We start from the raw sequence: 18,888 nt of genomic DNA, 5'->3' as shown, positions 1-18,888 counted from the left end.
AAAGAAATAATCCAGTGAAAGAATGGGATGCAGAACATAGTTGACAGAATTAGCTATAAAAGGAACAGGAATGACTACTTCTAACTGAAACAAGGGGAAAGCAAAGAGGGTGAGTACAATATTTGGTAGCAGAAAGCTTAAAAATTCAAAAGGTGGAGCATAACCAACATTACAAGATTAAATGATTTTCATATTCCTGGCACTTGAGTTTTACACCAAATGCTAGGTATAGACAGGTCAACAAAATGTTCCTGAGAACAATAAGGGTCACCAGTTAAAAATGACCTCTTTCTACCTTTACTACTGTCTCACTAAATACACAGGTACATACAGGGGGAAAGGAGTACATTCAACAACATTGGAAATATAGAGAAATAGTCAAACCAATACCAAAATTTGAAAGGAAATACAAGGTATTTGGAATTAGACTGAGAAAAACTCACTGAAGCTATGAATGTCTTCTCCATTTTCAGGTACCACTTCAATTTAGACTATTAGAACACAAGGTGGGGTAGTGAAGGGAATAGAGATATGGAAGACTGGCCAAATTGCTAGCAACCAGAAATTGGACTAAGAAATGTATACAAACTGTCCTTCCAACTACAGATTTAAGAAGGAAACTGCCACTGCACCTATTAAAAGAAAAAGTAGGCCCAAATCTCTATCATGTCAGATTAGGCCCCTACTTCCTTAATAAGACTCCTATAGTCCAAGAATTAAAATCAAGAATCAATAAATGGGATGGATTCAAATTAAAAAGCTTCTTCTAAGCAAAAGAGGTGACAGCATTCTGCTGTCATATATAACGAATTAAAATTTAAAAAGAAATAAAATAAATTATGCTTTCTTCTCCGAAAGAAAAAGTGATAAATAGAAGCTAGATAAAAGTGTTGCTAGCAAATCAGCATTATTCATAATGTAAATTGACATTATTTTAGTTGAAGAAAAATAATACTAGATGGAAGTTTAGATATGCATTAAAGAAAGTAGGATATTCAAAATGTTATATGCATTAAAGAAGGAAGGATACTCGAAATATTAAATAAATAAATAAATAAATAAATATAAAATGCTATAAAAGAAAAAGAAATAAAGAAGAAGGAAACTGCACCATCATGCCAGTGAACAAATAAGGAATTTCTCAAGAGCTATTTTCTTGTCCCCTGCTATGAGCTGAACTGCATTCTCCAAAAAAATTTTAAAGTCCTAACTCCTAGTACCTGTGACATGACTTTATTTGTAAACTGTTTTTTTTTTATAGATATAATCAAGTTAGGATAAAGTCATTAGGATAGATCCTAATCCAATATGACTAATGTTTTACATGAAGACATTAAGAACACAATATGCCAACAGAGGCAAAGATTGGATTGATAGAGCTGAAAGTCAAGGCACACTGTGGATAGCCGCCACCAGAAGCTAGAAAAAAATCAAAGAAGGATTGATTCTCCCCTTCAGTTTTAGGGGGAGCATGGCCCTACCAACACCTTGATTTCAGCATTTAGCTTCCAGAACTTTAAGACAAAATTTTTCAGTTGTTTTAAACCATGGAGTATGTGGTTCTCTTTAAATAGAAACCCTAGGAAACTAATATACCCCATCTGTTAATAATTATCTAATTTGGACAGATCTTCCCTCTCTGAAAATAACCACAGAGCAAAATAATTACGAAGTGTTCATTAAAAGAATAGAAAAAAAGGAAAAGAATAGCATCCAGAAAATAAAAACATTCCTCTGAAATTATTTACTGTGAAATTTAAAGGAAATTTTCAGGAAAATAGCTTCATTACAAGAATATAGGAATTTACACTTTCACTGACTGCCTTTTAAAAACTTAGAAAAAAATAATTCAACTAAAACAACTGTATTTTCAAAATTAGATGATATTCTTTTACCTGATTGAAGTCCAAAAAAGAGTTCCTCATCTTGAAGTAGTTCTTGAACACAATCTAATCTCATGTTAATGGTTTCAATATCAACTAGAGGTTCTAATATATTAGAACGAAGTCTTCTACTCCCTCCAGGAGTCTTAGTATAATTTAAAACACCAAAAAGAGTATGATTATTCCTTTGAAAACACAAGTTGGAAAATTCCATTAAGTATACAAAGAAAATTCCATTTTAACTTTGTAATTAAATAATTTTATAATCTATAACAGTGATATTTAAACTTTACTATGCATACAAACTACTTGGAGATTCTTCAGTATGTCTTGGAAAAGGACTGAGAATCTATATTTTTAACAAGCTCCCAAATATAGGGTCAGTCAATGAACCAAATTTTGATTATCAAGGATCAATAGTATCTCCTTACCCTTAGCGACTTTTTCCACAGATCAATTACAATATTCAGACTAATATAAAGTTTTTAAATCTATGACATTTCATCAATAATAGCAAAATTATCAGTAATATATCCTAAAAAGGAGTGCATTTATATTGATTTTTTAAAAATGAGTATTTAGTGTACTGATTTTGTTCTAATTGAAGAAGTTACAGAATTATAAGCAAAAGAGAATTCCATAATTTCTAAGTGATTCTTATAAAGAAATAAGCTATTATTAAGAATGCATTTCATTGGACTTTTTATGAGACAATTATAATGTATGTAAAATATCTGGTTAATTCTATTTTTTTTGTTTGTTTGTTTTTTAAAGAGAGAGAGAGAGAGAGAGAGAATTTTTAATTTATTTTTTAGTTTTCCGCAGACACAACATCTTTGTTTGTATGTGGTGCTGAGGATCGAACCTGGGCCGCATGCATGCCAGGCGAGCACGCTACCACTTGAGCCACATCCCCAGCCCCTAATTCTAATTTTAATGAATAATTATTGAGTCCTTACAGTATTCAAAACTCTATGCTAAGTCCTAAGAACATAAGACAGACATAATTTCTATGGCCTTTATAGTGTAGTGGCTAATAATTTAAAAAAAAATTTTTTAGTTGTAGGTGAACACAATACCTATATTTTATTTATTTATTTATTTTTATGTGGTGCTGAGGATCAAAATCAGTGCTTATCCATTAATTAGTCATGACAGAAGACAAAACAATTTGAATGGGGACAGAGAGACAATAAACACATAATCTTAAAAAAACAGCTGGGCATGGTGGCACATGCCTGTAAAACCAAGCAGCTTGAGAGACTGAGGCAGGACGATCACAAGTTTAAAGCCAGTCTCAACAACTTAGCAAGGCCCTGAGCAACTTAGCAAGAACCTGTCTCAAAATAAAAAATAAAACAGTTTGGGAATGTAGCTCAATAGTTAAGCACCCCTGGTTCAATCCTTGTTGAAGAAGGAGAAAAAGGATAAGGGGAAAGGGGAGGAGAAGGGGAAGGGGGAGAGGGGAAGAGGGAGAGGAGAGGGAGGGGGAGAGGGAAAACATTTCACATATATAAACTACTAACAAAAAATGATAATAAGAATGCATAAGAAAATGATTAGAATGTTGATGATTAGTTAGGTTGATTAAGAAAGACTTCTCTGTGTATTCAACAGTTGTCTTAAGACTTGAATGACAAAAAAAGGAGGCAGCAATGCAAAGAGGATGATGGGATGGGAATTATAACAATTACAGCTAACATACGAAGAACACTTGGTATGTACCAGTAATTGCTTTAATCACTTTACATGTATTTGACTCATTTACTTCTAACAACCATTGCCGGGTTTCTGTTCTTGTGACTAAAAGGCTCAGGGGTCACTCCAAATAAACTGGGCTAACTGGGATGCACAAAATAACCACATGAGACACAAATACCTTTTTCTTTGGGGTCGCTGTGACGGCTCCTCTGACCTTAAGGGTCCAAAGAAAGAGAGTGAGAGCACGCACTGAACCCTTTTATTGAGGAGAAGTTATTTAAATGAGGCAAGGGGTCAGGTTTTGCTGAAGTCCGGATGGGCAAATAACCGGGAGGTGACAAGCAACTTGAAGGTTGAAGCAGGAACTACTGTATTGCAAGTGAACTCAGCGGGAACTGAGCGAGAACTCAAAGTAGTGGGCTCCTAAGGTAGCGGAACTGCTTCTCTGCGGGACAGCAGAGGTATATATACCTAACTAATTACACACAGCTTGACTCAATTACCATTATCTAGATACAGCAGTCAGCCAATAAGGAATCTTCATCATCTTAAGGGCTCGCTGGCGTTGCTTCACAAACCACTCCTCCTGGCAAACTGCCAGGCGCCATCTTGACTTGAATTGCATCCCCAACAAGGTTTCAGGGGGCTGAGTCTATCTTCATGATGTCCACTGTCAGCAGGTTGACTGACAGCGGGGTAGACCACACCCAAGGGCACACTAAGGACACACACAAGGCACTTCTATGGAAGATTCTATCCTAAACAGGGCAAGGGGTTATATTACAAAGGAACAGGTGAGCATAGCTTCACCCATGGGGCTGTAGCAAGTCACACCCATGCACGAGACATGGACCCTTGGACCCAAGAAGGGTGGGGAAAGCTCTACCACATTTCTGTGACTGAGCACCTCAGCACCCAGCCAGGGAGTGTGACTCAGTCATGTGCAAGGATGGTCTCCCACAAACCATGATATAAGGTAGATGCTATTATTAGTCACATTTTGCAACTAAAGAAACTGAAGCACAAGGACTAACTTATCCAAGGTTTCCAAGTAAGTTTCTAAGTAAGTAGTAGAATACCAACTTAAGCCCAGGAATTCTGGCTCTAGAACCAGAAAAAAGATTGAGCTTTACAAGTGGGCTAAGAATGAGAGAGATGAATAAAGAAGTTGATAGAGACCAGGACACAGAAGTCCTGTAGGTCATGGTAAAGAATCTGGACTCTATTCTGAATGTCATAGGAACCACTGGAGGGTTTTATACAATAAAGTCAGGAAACCTGATTTCTAGGGGCTGGAGTTGTGCTCAGTGGTAGAGTACTTGCCTGGCATGTGTGAGGCCCTGGATTTGATCCTCAGCACCTCATATAAATAAATAAATAAATTGGAAAAAAAATCCATTTACAACTAAAAATATTTTTAAAAAAGAAAACCTGACTTCTAGATTAAAAATATCACACTCTAGCTACTACTTGTAGAAGGATAAGGAAAAGGCAAAGAGATAAGTTGATAGGCTATTATATTAGTTCAGTCTAAGAGAACAGAGGTTTGGGTTAGGGGTTAGTCTTAGAAATGGTGAGAAGTGATACAGAATTATATAGACTCTCAAGCCTAAGTCAGAAGCATTTACAAATGGATTAGATCTGGGATGTTAAAAGGAGAGGAAATAAAAGTGACTCTTAAGTTTGTAGTCAGACTATTAGATTTTGGACAGATCAAATTAAACAAATTTTTAGGGACCTATCCAGATGAACTGATGGGGGGTCTCTCATCACATGCACAATTTTTTTTAACCTTTTGAGGACTTGATTTCTGCAGAAACAAAGGAAGTGACCAACACACACAAGTCTGACATTTGCTACAGAAATTAATGGGTGTAACAGGTGACAAGTCCATATAAGCACTGGAGCTATTCAGATAGTTCAGTAGGTAGAATATCCATCTGTTAAACTGAGATTCTTTGATTCAAGTCTGTGAAAAGACTTCTGAATTTCTCATTTTCTATTATAGTACAAACTCTGGAGATCAGATATTCCTTTAAGTTTGTGTATCCCTAATATACAGCAGGAACTCAAGCAATGTTTGACAATGATAAACAATGATGAAGTATGCGATGTCATGAGGTAAAACTGAATATAAAGCACTTTACAACAATTACCAGGGTTGATCATTGATTTTTTTATGTTAAAATAAAATAACATATGAGGCTGGGTTTGTGTCTCAGTGGTAGAGCACTTACCCAGCATGTGCGAGGCGCTGGGTTCAATCCTCAGCACCACATAAAAATAAATAAATAAAATAAAGGTATTGTGTCCAATTAAAATAATAATAATAATAACATAAGAAGAATAACAGAAAATCAATAATAATTTTAACCCACACCATAACATATGTGAAGCAGTACCTCAATGTGGTTTTAATTTTCATTTCCCTAATGCTAGTTTATCTTTTCATGTACTTGTTGTTCTTTGTTATAGCTTTTGAAGAAATGTCTTTTAAGTCCTTTTACTCAGATAGTAACTGGGTTTTTCTGTTGTTTCATACAAATATGTTTTAAAACCTAACTTTTGTAAAACATCTGAGTGATTCACCAACAATATTTCTCTATCAAAAAATTAAAAGAACTTTCATGTATTCACATAAAATATGACATAAAATACGCTGATATATTTTATAAGAAAAAAAAACTGATGCTCTTACCTACAGTCTTGGTTATTAATTAACAATTCAAGGTTTTGGGCTGAGGATGAATCTATCATGGCTGTCTGTTCACTACCCTGAAAACAAATCTTCAGCGATTTTGGTGCATAAACTGAATTTTGAATAAACTCAACATATTTTAGTAAAGCTGCAACAGCTGCAAGGCAGTAATACCTGTAAGGTGACCAATGACATAGCATTATGTGTTTAGAATTAGGGAAAAAAAAGTATTGATAGAGAAGAAAACATTTATTTCACCTTAATATTAGGAAAATCACAAGTACTTGCATAGGATCACTTAAATTCAAAGCTAAAAGGTGCACTGAATATGCCTAATTTTTAAAAACAAGGTAAATAACCTCTAATCCATAAAAAATCCCATTACTTAAGGGATATATTAAACTCCAATAAGTTACTTCGAAGAAAACATTCAATAGTATATTGTATCAATTGTTGACATATCATTCTAAATATTCAAATAAGTTGAGACTTTATAGGTATAGTCAAGAGGTCCCACAGCCATTATGTTTAACCTAGTAAACAGGAGGTCCACTGGCTCAGAGAGTATCTATTTAGCTTATTTAAAGAAATATTTTTTCCAAAAGTATCATCACTGTCTCATGCTGACCATTTTAGGAATAAATGTATGAAGTAACAGAAACACAACCTCAACTGTTTTCATTTCCTAGTACTCAAAATTCTAGGATATTGTAACTACTTGAGTGTTTTTAACTCCAAAGTATGGCAAGCAGCAACCATTAGGGCAACAAATTATGACTAATTTGAAAAATTCTATGTAAATCAAATTAGTAATATATGCCTTGTATATAAACTTCATTAATTATTTTTCTACTTCAGTAATTACTATGTATTATGAAATCAGGCACTTTTCTAGGTGGTAGGGATATAACAGATAACAAAACAGAAGAAAATCTGTGCCCTTGTGACACTCATACTAGAGATTAATTTCCTTTATATTATAACTTACTTGGATTGAACCTCCAGTAGGACAGTGCTGAATTCAGTAATACATAATTGTTCGATGTATTCTAATCCTTTGGTTTCATTGAAGTATTTCCTTTGGATAGTACTGAAATTAACGTTCTGAAAAGAAGTTTTTATTTTAAAACTGTAAAAATTGTTGAATGCCACACAGTTACTAAAAAACTGCTTGCTTGGTTTTTTTGTTTGTTGTAGTTTTTTGTTTTGTTTTGTTTTCTTCCTTTGGTACCAGAAATTAAACCCAGGGGAACATTACAACTGAGCTACATACTGACTTTTTTATTTTATTTTTTAATTTTAAGACAGGACCTCACTACCATTGCCCAGGCTAGCCTCAAACTTGCCTTCTGCATCAGCTTCTCAAGTCACTAAGATTACAGGCATGTGCCACCATGCACCCACCTCGAAATTGTTATTCTTAAATGAATCCTGGTACATGGGTAGGTGGTTTCAATATTGCTTAAAGTTTATCTTTTAATATTTTCAACATTTAAAGTAAGTTTTCTTAATTATTGAAAAAAGAAAATGGTTATTTATCTTGCTAAACGAATTATAGTGTAGTCTGTAGTTCTTATTAGGCATTACTCTCATAAAATTTAACTAAATATATATTAGATATGATAATTTAAAAAATAGAGCTGGAGTGTATCTCAGTAGTAGAGTGCCTCCTTAGCATGTATGAGGCCCTAGGTTTACTTCCCAGTACCAAATAACTTTTAGATTAATAAATAAACATGAAAGTCTTTGTCTTCTATTAATCTTATTCTAAAATAACAATTCTATAACATCACACGGTTTTAACCTCAGTCTTCCATACTCTAACATATTGAGAAAGGGTAAACTTTATAATGTGCTAGTTGAAAAGATGAAAATCCCAACTCCCACCTCCCTGTTCTATAATATGCTATTTACATGTGGTGAATTTAATTTATTTAGATTAAAGAGAAAGAGCTAATGGGACTTTTTGAAGAGGGAAAAAAAGGCATGTAGTTGTACAGTAAAAGGTTTACTTACTCTGGAAAAAAGTAATGGGTAAGAAAGATAGTATAATAACAATGAACTATGAAAAAGCTGTTAGGACTGAAAAAAAAACGTGAGCAGATAAGTAATATATATGCCAGGATTGTTTTAAAAGTTATTCAATTTAATCATCACAATAACCCTGTTTTATTTTCCTCTAAGTAAAATTCTGAAGTCAAGTAACTTTCCTGATATACACAGTCCAAAGTAAAACTTCTTTAACTATGAAGTCCACATTTTTTCTACTTCATATTGATTCTGATTTAATGAAGGTTTTTTTAATAAGTGTAGTAATAATAACAAGAGTGATAATAATTATTATTATTTTTCCCTCTATGTATAATACTTTCTCTTCAAATTCTTCCCATGGCTTGCTCCCTTAATTTGCCCAAATGTAATCTTATGAATGAAGCCACCTCTGATTACTTTATATAAAATATGAATTATTTAGTGGTAGGTACTAATATTGTCCTAAATTTTCTGTCAAAAAAAAAATCCTGAAGTTCAAATATGTTAAATAACCTGCAGAAGTTCATTTAGAGTCAGGATTTGAAATTAAGACATCCAACTTCTCTGTTCTCTTGTTTTTCTTCTTTTTAATTGGTATATTATTATACATAATTGTGGAATTCATTGTTATATATTCATACATGCACACAATATAACAATATATTTGGTTGACTTCTCTATTCTTTTAAGCACTATGCTATACTACATCTCAAACATATGGAATGTTTTTTGTTTTGCCTTTGGAGGACCTAACTGTTCCACATTTCACGTGATTCTAGTAGGCCTGTCAATTACAGTATTCTGTGACCCACAGCAGATTACTCCATGATCTAGGAGTAATTAATCATAGTGCCTCTACCTCCAGAAATAGTGATTAGTCTAATGTGAGAAAATGAACAAAGCAGGACCAGTTAGCATCCTTTCCTGGAATTCATATATGGACACTGGAAGAAAGACATTCTTTTCTCTCTAGTTTGGTTATGCTGAGATTACATCAGCCTAAAGCTATCAGCAATCATCTTCTTAAACTTCATGGAGGTAATCTATCTTCAGTAGAAAAGAGATGATACTGGGGAGAAGGTAGAGGCAAAGATTCTCTCGTTGACTAAATTCTAGCCAGTAGATCTCAACTTTGACCTATCCAGACAAACTAAACACAAGGTTTCTAAAAGCTCAAGGGTACATCCCTAGGATGATTCTACAAAAGGATGCCAAAAAATCCTTACTACTTATTTTAGCCAATGCCTAAAGATAAGAGTCCTTGTCTCCCATTCTCTGTGAGGGAAGGAACCTAACTTCAACACCCAGATAGTTTTCACATGGACCAACTCCACTTTCCTACTTTTTGTAATTTTTCACTTCCCTGACTCTGTTGAGCCCCTTCTCACTTCCCTAACTCTACTGAGCCCCTTCTCACTTCCCTGACTCTACTGAGCCCCTTCTCTCACTTCCCTTCCTAGTTCCTCATTCTCCCTTTAAAATACCCAGTCACCTCTAACAAAGCAAACTTGAGTTTACTCCACATTGGACACTTTTTCCTATTGAAATAATATATTTCTGATTAAAAATTTGTCCTTGAGCTGGGTCTGTGGCTCAGGGGTAGCACACTTGCCTGGCATGTGTGAGACACTGGGTTCAATTCTCAGCACCACGTGTAAATAAATAAAGAAAGAATAAAGGTCTACCAACAACTAAAATAAAATTTAAAAAAATCTGTCCTTACCATCTTATCTAGATGTGATCAGATTTATCTTTGACACAGGATCTATCCAACTACTGACTTCCCAGTTACATAAGCCAATAAATTTTTGGCTAGTTTAAGTTGGATTCCTGCTACTTACCAAAAGACCTAAAAGGCCTAATCAGGACAACAAGAAGTGAGAAAGAAATATGTAAAAAGGATGATGAGAAGAAGTATGAGCCAATGAATGAGAGAGCAGAGAGAAAGAAACTTATAAAATAGAGACAATAAATTTAGAATAGGGACTATTTCTGGCAATGAGTCAATAAAATAAAACAAAACAGCTGAGTTGTGTAGTACCTCTAAGAGTACCACGGGGGTAAAAAAAACTTACATGACGACAGATGCTGAATATATTAAGAACAAGAGCAGAATTCATTAGACCCTAAATCTCATGTTGGTTCCAAATGTATTAAAATAAAAGCTAAGTCTAAAAATATAACAAAATATTCCATATTCTGAAAATAATTAGCACTCCTCAGGAATTATTCCAACTGCAATGTTGCTTACTTTCTTGGAACCACAGTCCCAATTCCACTAAACAGGGAGAGTTACTAGAGAAGAGAGAAACTATATGAGGGACAAAGCATTTGTTGTATAGGTTGTACAGCACTTACAAGTCACAGTCCCACAGACGGAGGCTACACTAGTAGACTAATTGTAAGGCAGTACATGTTCCCTTTGGGGAAGCTGAAACAATTTTGTAACACAGACTAAACTGCCTAGAGAAAAAAAGCACTTACTGATAGTTGCTATCCCCTGGAAGGATAAGAACTTCAATTTTAACAGTAACTAGTTTCCAGAAAGCTACATCTAAAGAAAACTGGGCTTTAACTAACAGTCTGCTGTCCCTTGTATACTTGAGAAACCTCTTATTACCTAAAACATTTTTTTCTTTTACTTAAAGTAGATCAAGAATGTCCAATCAAATGTGAATTCTTTATTTTATTCTTGTTTTAGATTAGTGTTTGCATTTATTGAACTATTTTAGGATTCTGAATATACAGTTACTCAAATTATTTTTTCCTTATATTACAAAACAGAGTCTAAATAATTAAACATTGAATGTTATTTTTGAGAATGAAATTGTTTACCTTGAAATTTTCTGTGATCAGAGTGAACAACTTTGTTGAATTCCCCACAACACAAGCAGTATTTGACATTATTATTTCCAAAGGTGATAAAATTTTGAGCTTAGTGATCACCTAAAATTATTGGTATAAATAATTTCATCAATGTAATCTTAGAACAGTCTTTAAAACAAAAAATTTCAATATTCTGAGATAATGACTTAATATTAATTCAGAAATAACAAAATTACAAATGGTCCAAATTATACTTAAATCAATTTCTAATGATATATATTAAACATATATCCACATATATACATTATCATAAACATAGGCTATATTTAACTCACATTAGTTTGTAATAATTATAACTTAAAAGTTAATTTGAACTTATGAAATATATATTCCCAAAATAAGGTATTTTAAAATAAATTCTTCTACTCAGTATTTTACCCATCTTCATTAAAAACATGAACATATCCAATCATGTAAGCATGGCAATGGGATTAGTACATCCCCATCAGTACATTTCAGAAGTTGAAAAGTACAAAAAGCAGTGAGAAATATTTGCTTTCTGCCTTGTGCTTTTTAACAAGATGCATTTCTTGGAGCTTCTCGAGACACAAACTTAATCAGTATGTCCAACATTCCTGTCTTTCTAAAAAAAAAAAAAATTCCCTATTCTTTTCAAATTATATAAAAAATTTTAAATACCCAGAAATGAAGTTAGTATACAGTATTAATATCATTTAGGTTGTTAAAGATAATAAAAATTATTAGGAAAATGAAGCCTATATATACTGGGGAACCATAAAGGGGAACTTGAAAAAAAATAAAAGACTAAAAGTAACATAGTACATCATATTTTAAAAGTAATTATAATCTTGTCAAGTAACTTTAGCCAGACATGGTGGCACATGCCTGTAATCCCAGCAGCTGGGGAGGCTGAGGCAGGAGGATTACATATTCAAGCCAGCCTCAGCAATTTAGCAAAACTATAAGCAATCTAGTGAGATCCTGTTTCAAAATAAAAAGGCCTGGGGGCTGGGGATGTGGTTCAGATGTTAAGCACCCTTGGGTTTAATCCCTGGAATTAACAATAGTAATAATATTAATAATACCAACAACTTTTCTAAATGAAAAGATTAGGAAAAGGTTCACATCTAGCTGATATATCACACAAATTCCCATGACCACAGATCAGTGGCCCAAATTCATGTGATCAATACAGAGGCAAAATAAGTGAGGGCAAGAAGCTAAGGAAGTAGATTATGATGATCTAAGATACCAGTTTCCCTTAACTCTAGGAAAAAAAAAAACAAATATTATTTCAATGGAAATAATCCTCCTAGAGATATGATTATCATGTTACCTTTAGAATGAGTCCAGGTATTATTAATTTGAATATATTAATTTTAGACACTAATGTTAAACATAAATTTGGAATATTCCAAGTAACAATAAAACATTTTATTTTTTTAAATATTTTTTTAGTTGTTGACAGACCTTTATGCATTTATGTGCAGTACTGAGAATTGAACCCAGTGCCTCACACATGCCAGGCAGGTGCGCTACCACTGAGCCCCAGCCCCAGCCCAAACATTTTCTTTTTAGAATAAAAAATATTTTTTAAAAATCAGATGTAAAACAACTTTATTTTAATTCACAGTAACTGGAATAACCATGAATAACCTTTATCCTACCAAAAAGTACAAAACAGAAACTAATTAGAAAAACACTGACTTGGAAATCTGCATACTGCCTACTAGAACAACCATTTTCTAGAATTATTAATATTTACCTTGGCATATGTTGTATTGTCTGCAAACTGGGATAATATAATTTGAGGGCTTTTTAAATCAACGCTTGCCATTCCTATTTCACCTCTGGCAAGTCCTCTCCCTTCTACCACAGCTACAATAACTGATGGGGCATGTGCAGAAACTGAAGAGGATGTAGCTATAAAAAAAAGTTTTAAATGAAGAAAATATATAAACTTACAAATGATCATTTCTAATTTTCTCACATAAGACTTCAAAGCCCCAAAGGTGAACATAGTTAAGAAAAATGCAGTCTATATTTCAAAGAAGCTAGAAGAGAGGATTTTATGTATACTCACCATGAAGAAATGATTAATGTTTAAGGTGACAGATACGGTAATTATCCAATTTAATCATTGTGCTATGTATACATGAATCAAAACATTATATTATACTCATAAGTATTTATAATTATTATTGCATCAAAAATTTTTAAAGAAAATAAAATTATTATTACATAAAGAATAGGAATTAGCCAGGTGCAGTGGTACATGCCTCTAATCCAAAAGGCTCAGGAGGCTGAGGCATCACAAGTTCAAAGCTATCCTCAGCAACTTAACAAGGCCCTAAGCAACTTATAGAGACCCTGTCTCAACAAAAAGGGTTGAAGATTTTGCTCAGTGGTTAAGCATCCCTGTTCAACTCTTGATACCAAAAAAGAAAGAAGAATTATATGCAACTATAGTTCATCAATAAAAAATGTGGGAAAAAAAGAAGGTGGCTTATAAATATTAAGGGTGAGTAGGATATTCTACTAGATAGCAAGAATTATTATAAAGTTAAAGATGGTGTAATAATGGCACAGAGATAGACATAATGACCTACTCAGGTTAAAAGAGAACTAGATATTGAAACAAACATATACAAATCATCAAAAGTTTTAGTATCCAGAATAAAGAATGGATACAAATTTTAAAAACCTACAGAATGGAGAGATCCAAGATGGTAGAATAGAGGTCACATTCCTGGCTGCTCCATGGCATGAAATCAAAAAAGCAAATAGGCAGTTTCTCCACAAGGTGGGTGAACAACAACAACAAAAAGGCAGAGTGGTAGTTTACTGGAACCTAAAATTGAACATTTAAAGCAGATCAGGGACATAGCAGGTTGGATAATATAAGGAAAAAATCCCCAGGGGCACAGCAGCTGCCACAGATGGGCTGGAAGCTCCAGCCAGAGGTCCCTCCATGAGGATAAGGGAATTAAAGGAACTTGCATTTTTGGGAAGCTCAAGGTGTGTCTGGGTATAGAGCAGTTAGAGATCAAAGACATTGCCCAGCAAACCTGAAGGACATATTGTACATGAAACTGCCATCTTTCCAGGCGGGTTGTGGAAGACAAAGGAAGGAACCATTTTGAAGCTGCAATGGGGAAGCCGGCAACTGAAGAAGTCAATTCCTGGCAAACCCACTTTGGGCCTGAAATACAGGTCCAGTAAACACACGCTGCACACGCTGAACAATATAGAGTATACTTAAATGACCAGAAGAAAATCAAAACTGGAGAGAGGTATACACAAGGGACAACTGGTTTTGGAAACCCACCCTCTCTACCCCTCCCCCTCCAATCTGACTGCTTGCAGGACCTGCTAAGAGAGATATCTCTGGCTGGGCAGAGTCGGGAGAAACTGGAGACTGAACCAGAGACCAGGAAATGTGGGGTCTGTAGGTGACATAGGGGACTAAGAATTGGCTCCTCCACCCCTAGCAGGGTGCAGTGATGCAGCCTGTACTCCCACCCACTGGGAAGGCTGAGGCAGGAGGATGGTGAGTTTTTTCTAAAAAGAAAGCCAGCCCTCAGCAAAAGCGAGGCACTAAGCAATTCAGTGAGACCCTGACTCTAAATAAAATGCAAAATAGGGCTGGGGATGTGACTCAGTGGTTGAGTCACCCTGAATTCACTCCCTGGTACTAAAAAAAAAAAAAAGAATTGGCTCCTCCACCACATGAGTGGAACCCCCAGAGCAGCCCTGGGATAAAGTCCTCCAGTGTGGACCAGGAAGTGCCGAGCCCTGGAGATGCGCTGATTTAAAATCTCCAGAATAATTAGCATTCAGCCAAGAGCCTGGAGACCACCTATTCCTAAACCCTGCCGACAGGAATTTCACCTACAGGATTACCTCTCTCACTTCAGCAATCCAGAGTGTGGAGCACCACACTCTAGAAGGCTCCACCTAAAACTCCTGAGAAGAAAAGCTGAGAATATTTTGAACTCCAGTGGAAAGAATTCTTAAACTTCTCATGAAGTTTTTTTTTTTTTTTTTTTTTACTCTTTTTTCACTGTTTAATTGTGACCATAATGGTACATGGAATTTATACAGTTTCCTATTTTATTTTTCTTCTCTAGCATTATTAAAGCCAATTATTTTACATGGATTAGTTTAAAAAAAAAACTAGGATGTTTGGTTAGTATATTTTAGTTTTGTTTTGTATTCTTTTATTTTTAATGTATTTAAATTTTCCTTTATGTATATTTTTCTCCTACCTGTTTCCCTTGATTCTCTCCTTCCTTTTACTAATAGAAGAAACTGTTGTTCTTTTTCACCTTTTTTTCACTCTTTAATCTTTTTCTTCTGTCTTTTCTCCTCCTCCCTCATAATTATATATATCACTTCTGTTCTCTCCCTGTCCACCATTTGAAAATATAAACCCTTTTGCAAACTTGTTTTTTTTTTATTATAGGCATAACTGATCACATCATTTCTGTTTATTGTGATGATTAACACTGTAGATGTCATAGTAGGAACTATTTGGTTTAATGCTGTAAATTGCGTTGGTTTTAGTTATTATTTGTCTCTCCCTAAACAGAGAGGAACTATTTTAAGGACACTGTAAGTCCACAGGGTAGAAATTCTACTGCCTCAGATCCATACTGTTAAATGGGTAGACACACAACAATATGAAAAAGCAAGGGAACAAATCGCACCAAGCAAACCAGGATATTCCAATAACAGGATACATCGATACCGCAGTGGAAGAAATGTCAGAGAAGGAGTTGAGAATACACAGTAGTTAAACTGATCTGCGAAGTAAAGGATGATGTAAGAGAAAATATAGGTAGCAAAAGATATTTTCAGGAAAGAGATAGACAGTCTGGGGAGGGGGGAACCCAAACAGAAATCCTTGAAATGAAAGAAAAAATAAACCAAATTTAAAATTCAATAGAAAGCATTACCAACAGACTAGATCACTTAGAAGACAGAACCTCAGGCAATGAAGACAAAATATGTAATCTTGAAAATAGAGTTGTCTGCAGAGAGAATATATTAAGAAAACATGAACAGAATTTCTAAGAATTATGGGGTTACATGAAAAGACCAAATTTAAGATTTATTAGAATAAATAAAGGCACAGAGATACAACCCAAAGGAATGCATAATCTTTTCAATGAAATAATATCAGAAAATTTCCCAAAGCTAAAGAATGAAATGGAAAATCAAATATAACAAGCTTTCAGGACCCCAAATGTGCAAAATTACAACAGACCCACGTGAAGACATATCATAATGAAAATGCCTAGCATACAGAATAAGAATAAAATTTTAAACACTGTGAGAGAAAAATATAAGATTACATATGGGGGAAACCAATTCAGATCTCAGCTGATTTCTTAACTCAGACTCTCAAAGCTAGAAGGTCCTGGAATAACACATATCAATCTCTGAAAGAAAACGGATGCCAACCAAGAATCCTATATCCAGCCAAATTAACCTTCAGATTTGAAGATGAACTAAAAACTTTCCATGATAAACAAAAATTAAAGGAATTCACAATCGGGAAGCCTGCACTTTAGAATATTCTTAAGAAAATACTCCACAAAAATGAAATGAAAAAAAAAAGTGAAAACCAATGAAGGGAGGAACTCCACTAAGGGAATAGTCAATCAAAGGAGGAACTAATTCAAATTAAAAACTAGAAATAAACCAAAATGCCTGGGAACACAAATCATATCTAAATAATAACTTTGAACATTAATGGCCTAAATTCTTCTCAAAAGACAGAGACTGGCAGATTGGATTAAAAAACAAGACCCAACAATATGCTGTCTCTAAGAGACTGACCTCATAAGCAAAGACATTTACAGACTGAAGGTGAAAGGATGGGAAAAAACATATCACCCACATGGACTGCATAAACAAGAAGGGGTTTCTGTTCTCTAAAATAGACAGTTATGTAAGCTATATAATTATAATCATACAATTGTAATTTTACCTTAATACATTTTTAGCATCTGTAAGGGTGTTTTGATACCTCCCTTTGTTGAGAGCCACAGCCAAAGGGGCCCCAGCAAACTTCCAGCTGCCAGCAAACTTCCAGCTGCCGGCTGATGATTGGCTCACAGCGGCCCCAGCAACATCTAGCTGATTGGCTCCTCGGCCCCAGCAACATCTAGCTGATTGGCTCCTCTGCGGTGATGCTCATTGGACTGTTTCCCTGCCCTTTCAGACCACGGAGCTGCTCATTGGGGGACTTTTTTGGCTCCGCCCACGTGACCCAGCCAATCGGCCTCAAGAGCAGGAGGATTGTGGGAGGTGGAGAGAGGCTTGTGTGAGAGAGAGAGGCTTGTGAAAAGCCGGTGGTGGCAGTTGAGGCTCTGAGGATTTTTCCTGAGAGGCTGTTTTGTTTGGCGTGTGTGATTCTAAAAATAAAGTTAGTTTCTTTTGACAAGTGGCTCCTGATTGTGCCCAGCCAGACTGCGGCATTTGGTGGCTCGCACGGGGAGCGACTGAGGGTAAGTGAACTGCTCGCCCCTGAGGGCAGGGCAAGAGGATGGGTAGCCATTTTAAGATTCTTCTTTTGTTATTTTGTTTCACTTTTGTTTTAAGTTGCCTGTCCCTGGAGATGTGTAAGATGGAAGAAAAACCGCTCACATCTGAGGAACAGATAGGGAGAAAGGACGGATGGACATTTCAGGAGGCTATTATAATGATTTTGTGTTGTTCCAATTTTGTTTCACTCAGTTTCAGTTTTGTTAGGCGTTATCTTGTTGAGTTGTATTATAGTAGAAATACGGGATCAGAAATTAGTAAAAAACAAACTGAAAGAGTGTTAAGTAAATTGTTAGAGGAAGGAGGCATCTCAGTAAAATCAAGAACAATCAGGGCATACGTTGATACAATACAAAAATGTAGCCCATGGCTTTTTAAGGAGGAGTTGTTAAATATATCACAATGGAACCATCATGGTGAAGATTTAAAAAGAATAGAAAAGAAAAGCCCAGGGACTCTGCCAGTTGGCACATTGCCATTGTGGACGTTCATATCTTGTTTGCTTAGTCCAAAGCCTTCAGTTCAGACAATGGTAGAGGAAGAAGAAGACATAATGATTCAAGTAAAAGAGAAGGTCTCTCAAGTTAGTCAGACAGAGGAAAAGATTCAAGTAAAAGAGAAGGCCTCTCAAGCTAGTCAGACAGAGAAAGAAAGTGTAAAACAGAAAAAGCCATCAGGGGGAAAGTTACAACAGGAGACTGCTACTAACACCTTTCTATCACCAGAGGACGTAAGTGTCCAACTAACAAGGCCACCTCCATATGCTGGGAGGTCCCCAACCCCCGCAGTTGATAGTTGGGATCCTGAGACAAGATCTCAAATATTAACATGCCCTGTATTTGAGGCAGGAGGGCAGCGATTTTACCAAGTTTTAAATTTCAAAACAGTGAAGCAGCTAAAAGAGGCTGTAACAACCTATGGTCCTCAAGCACCCTTCACTGTAAGCATGGTCGAATCCATTAACAACTTGAACATGACGCCAGCAGATTGGGCTAATATGTGTAAAGCTGTGCTAAATGGAGGACAATACCTGTTATGGAAGGTTGCCAATGAGGAATTTTGCAAGGAGACGGCTAGGCGAAATGCAGCAGCTGGTTATCCTCAGAGAAATCTAGATATGTTGTTAGGAAAGGGACCTTATGAGGATCAGCAGCAACAAATTGCATATGATCCTGG

The 18,888-nt window shown here is 35.3% G+C and overlaps 1 protein-coding gene across 1 annotated transcript in view; it reads right to left on the bottom strand.

The window, feature by feature from the left end:
* The window catches only part of Msh4 (mutS homolog 4), an 87,892-nt gene that overhangs the window by 57,474 nt on the left and 11,530 nt on the right, over positions 1-18,888 (bottom strand). Inside the window, exons 3-7 of the mRNA XM_015490573.2 lie at positions 12,926-13,083; positions 11,149-11,259; positions 7,271-7,386; positions 6,283-6,456; positions 1,896-2,068 (exon numbers count right to left, since the gene is read on the bottom strand). Of these exons, the coding sequence (XP_015346059.2) occupies positions 1,896-2,068; positions 6,283-6,456; positions 7,271-7,386; positions 11,149-11,259; positions 12,926-13,083 (732 nt within the window). The remainder of the gene's footprint in view (positions 1-1,895; positions 2,069-6,282; positions 6,457-7,270; positions 7,387-11,148; positions 11,260-12,925; positions 13,084-18,888) is intronic.

Source organism: Marmota marmota, unplaced genomic scaffold (assembly GCF_001458135.2).
Source record: "Marmota marmota marmota unplaced genomic scaffold, marMar, whole genome shotgun sequence".
Taxonomy (NCBI): Eukaryota; Metazoa; Chordata; class Mammalia; order Rodentia; family Sciuridae; genus Marmota; species Marmota marmota.
Note: the sequence above shows the minus strand (reverse complement) of the source record. Positions and strands in the feature narration are given on the sequence as shown.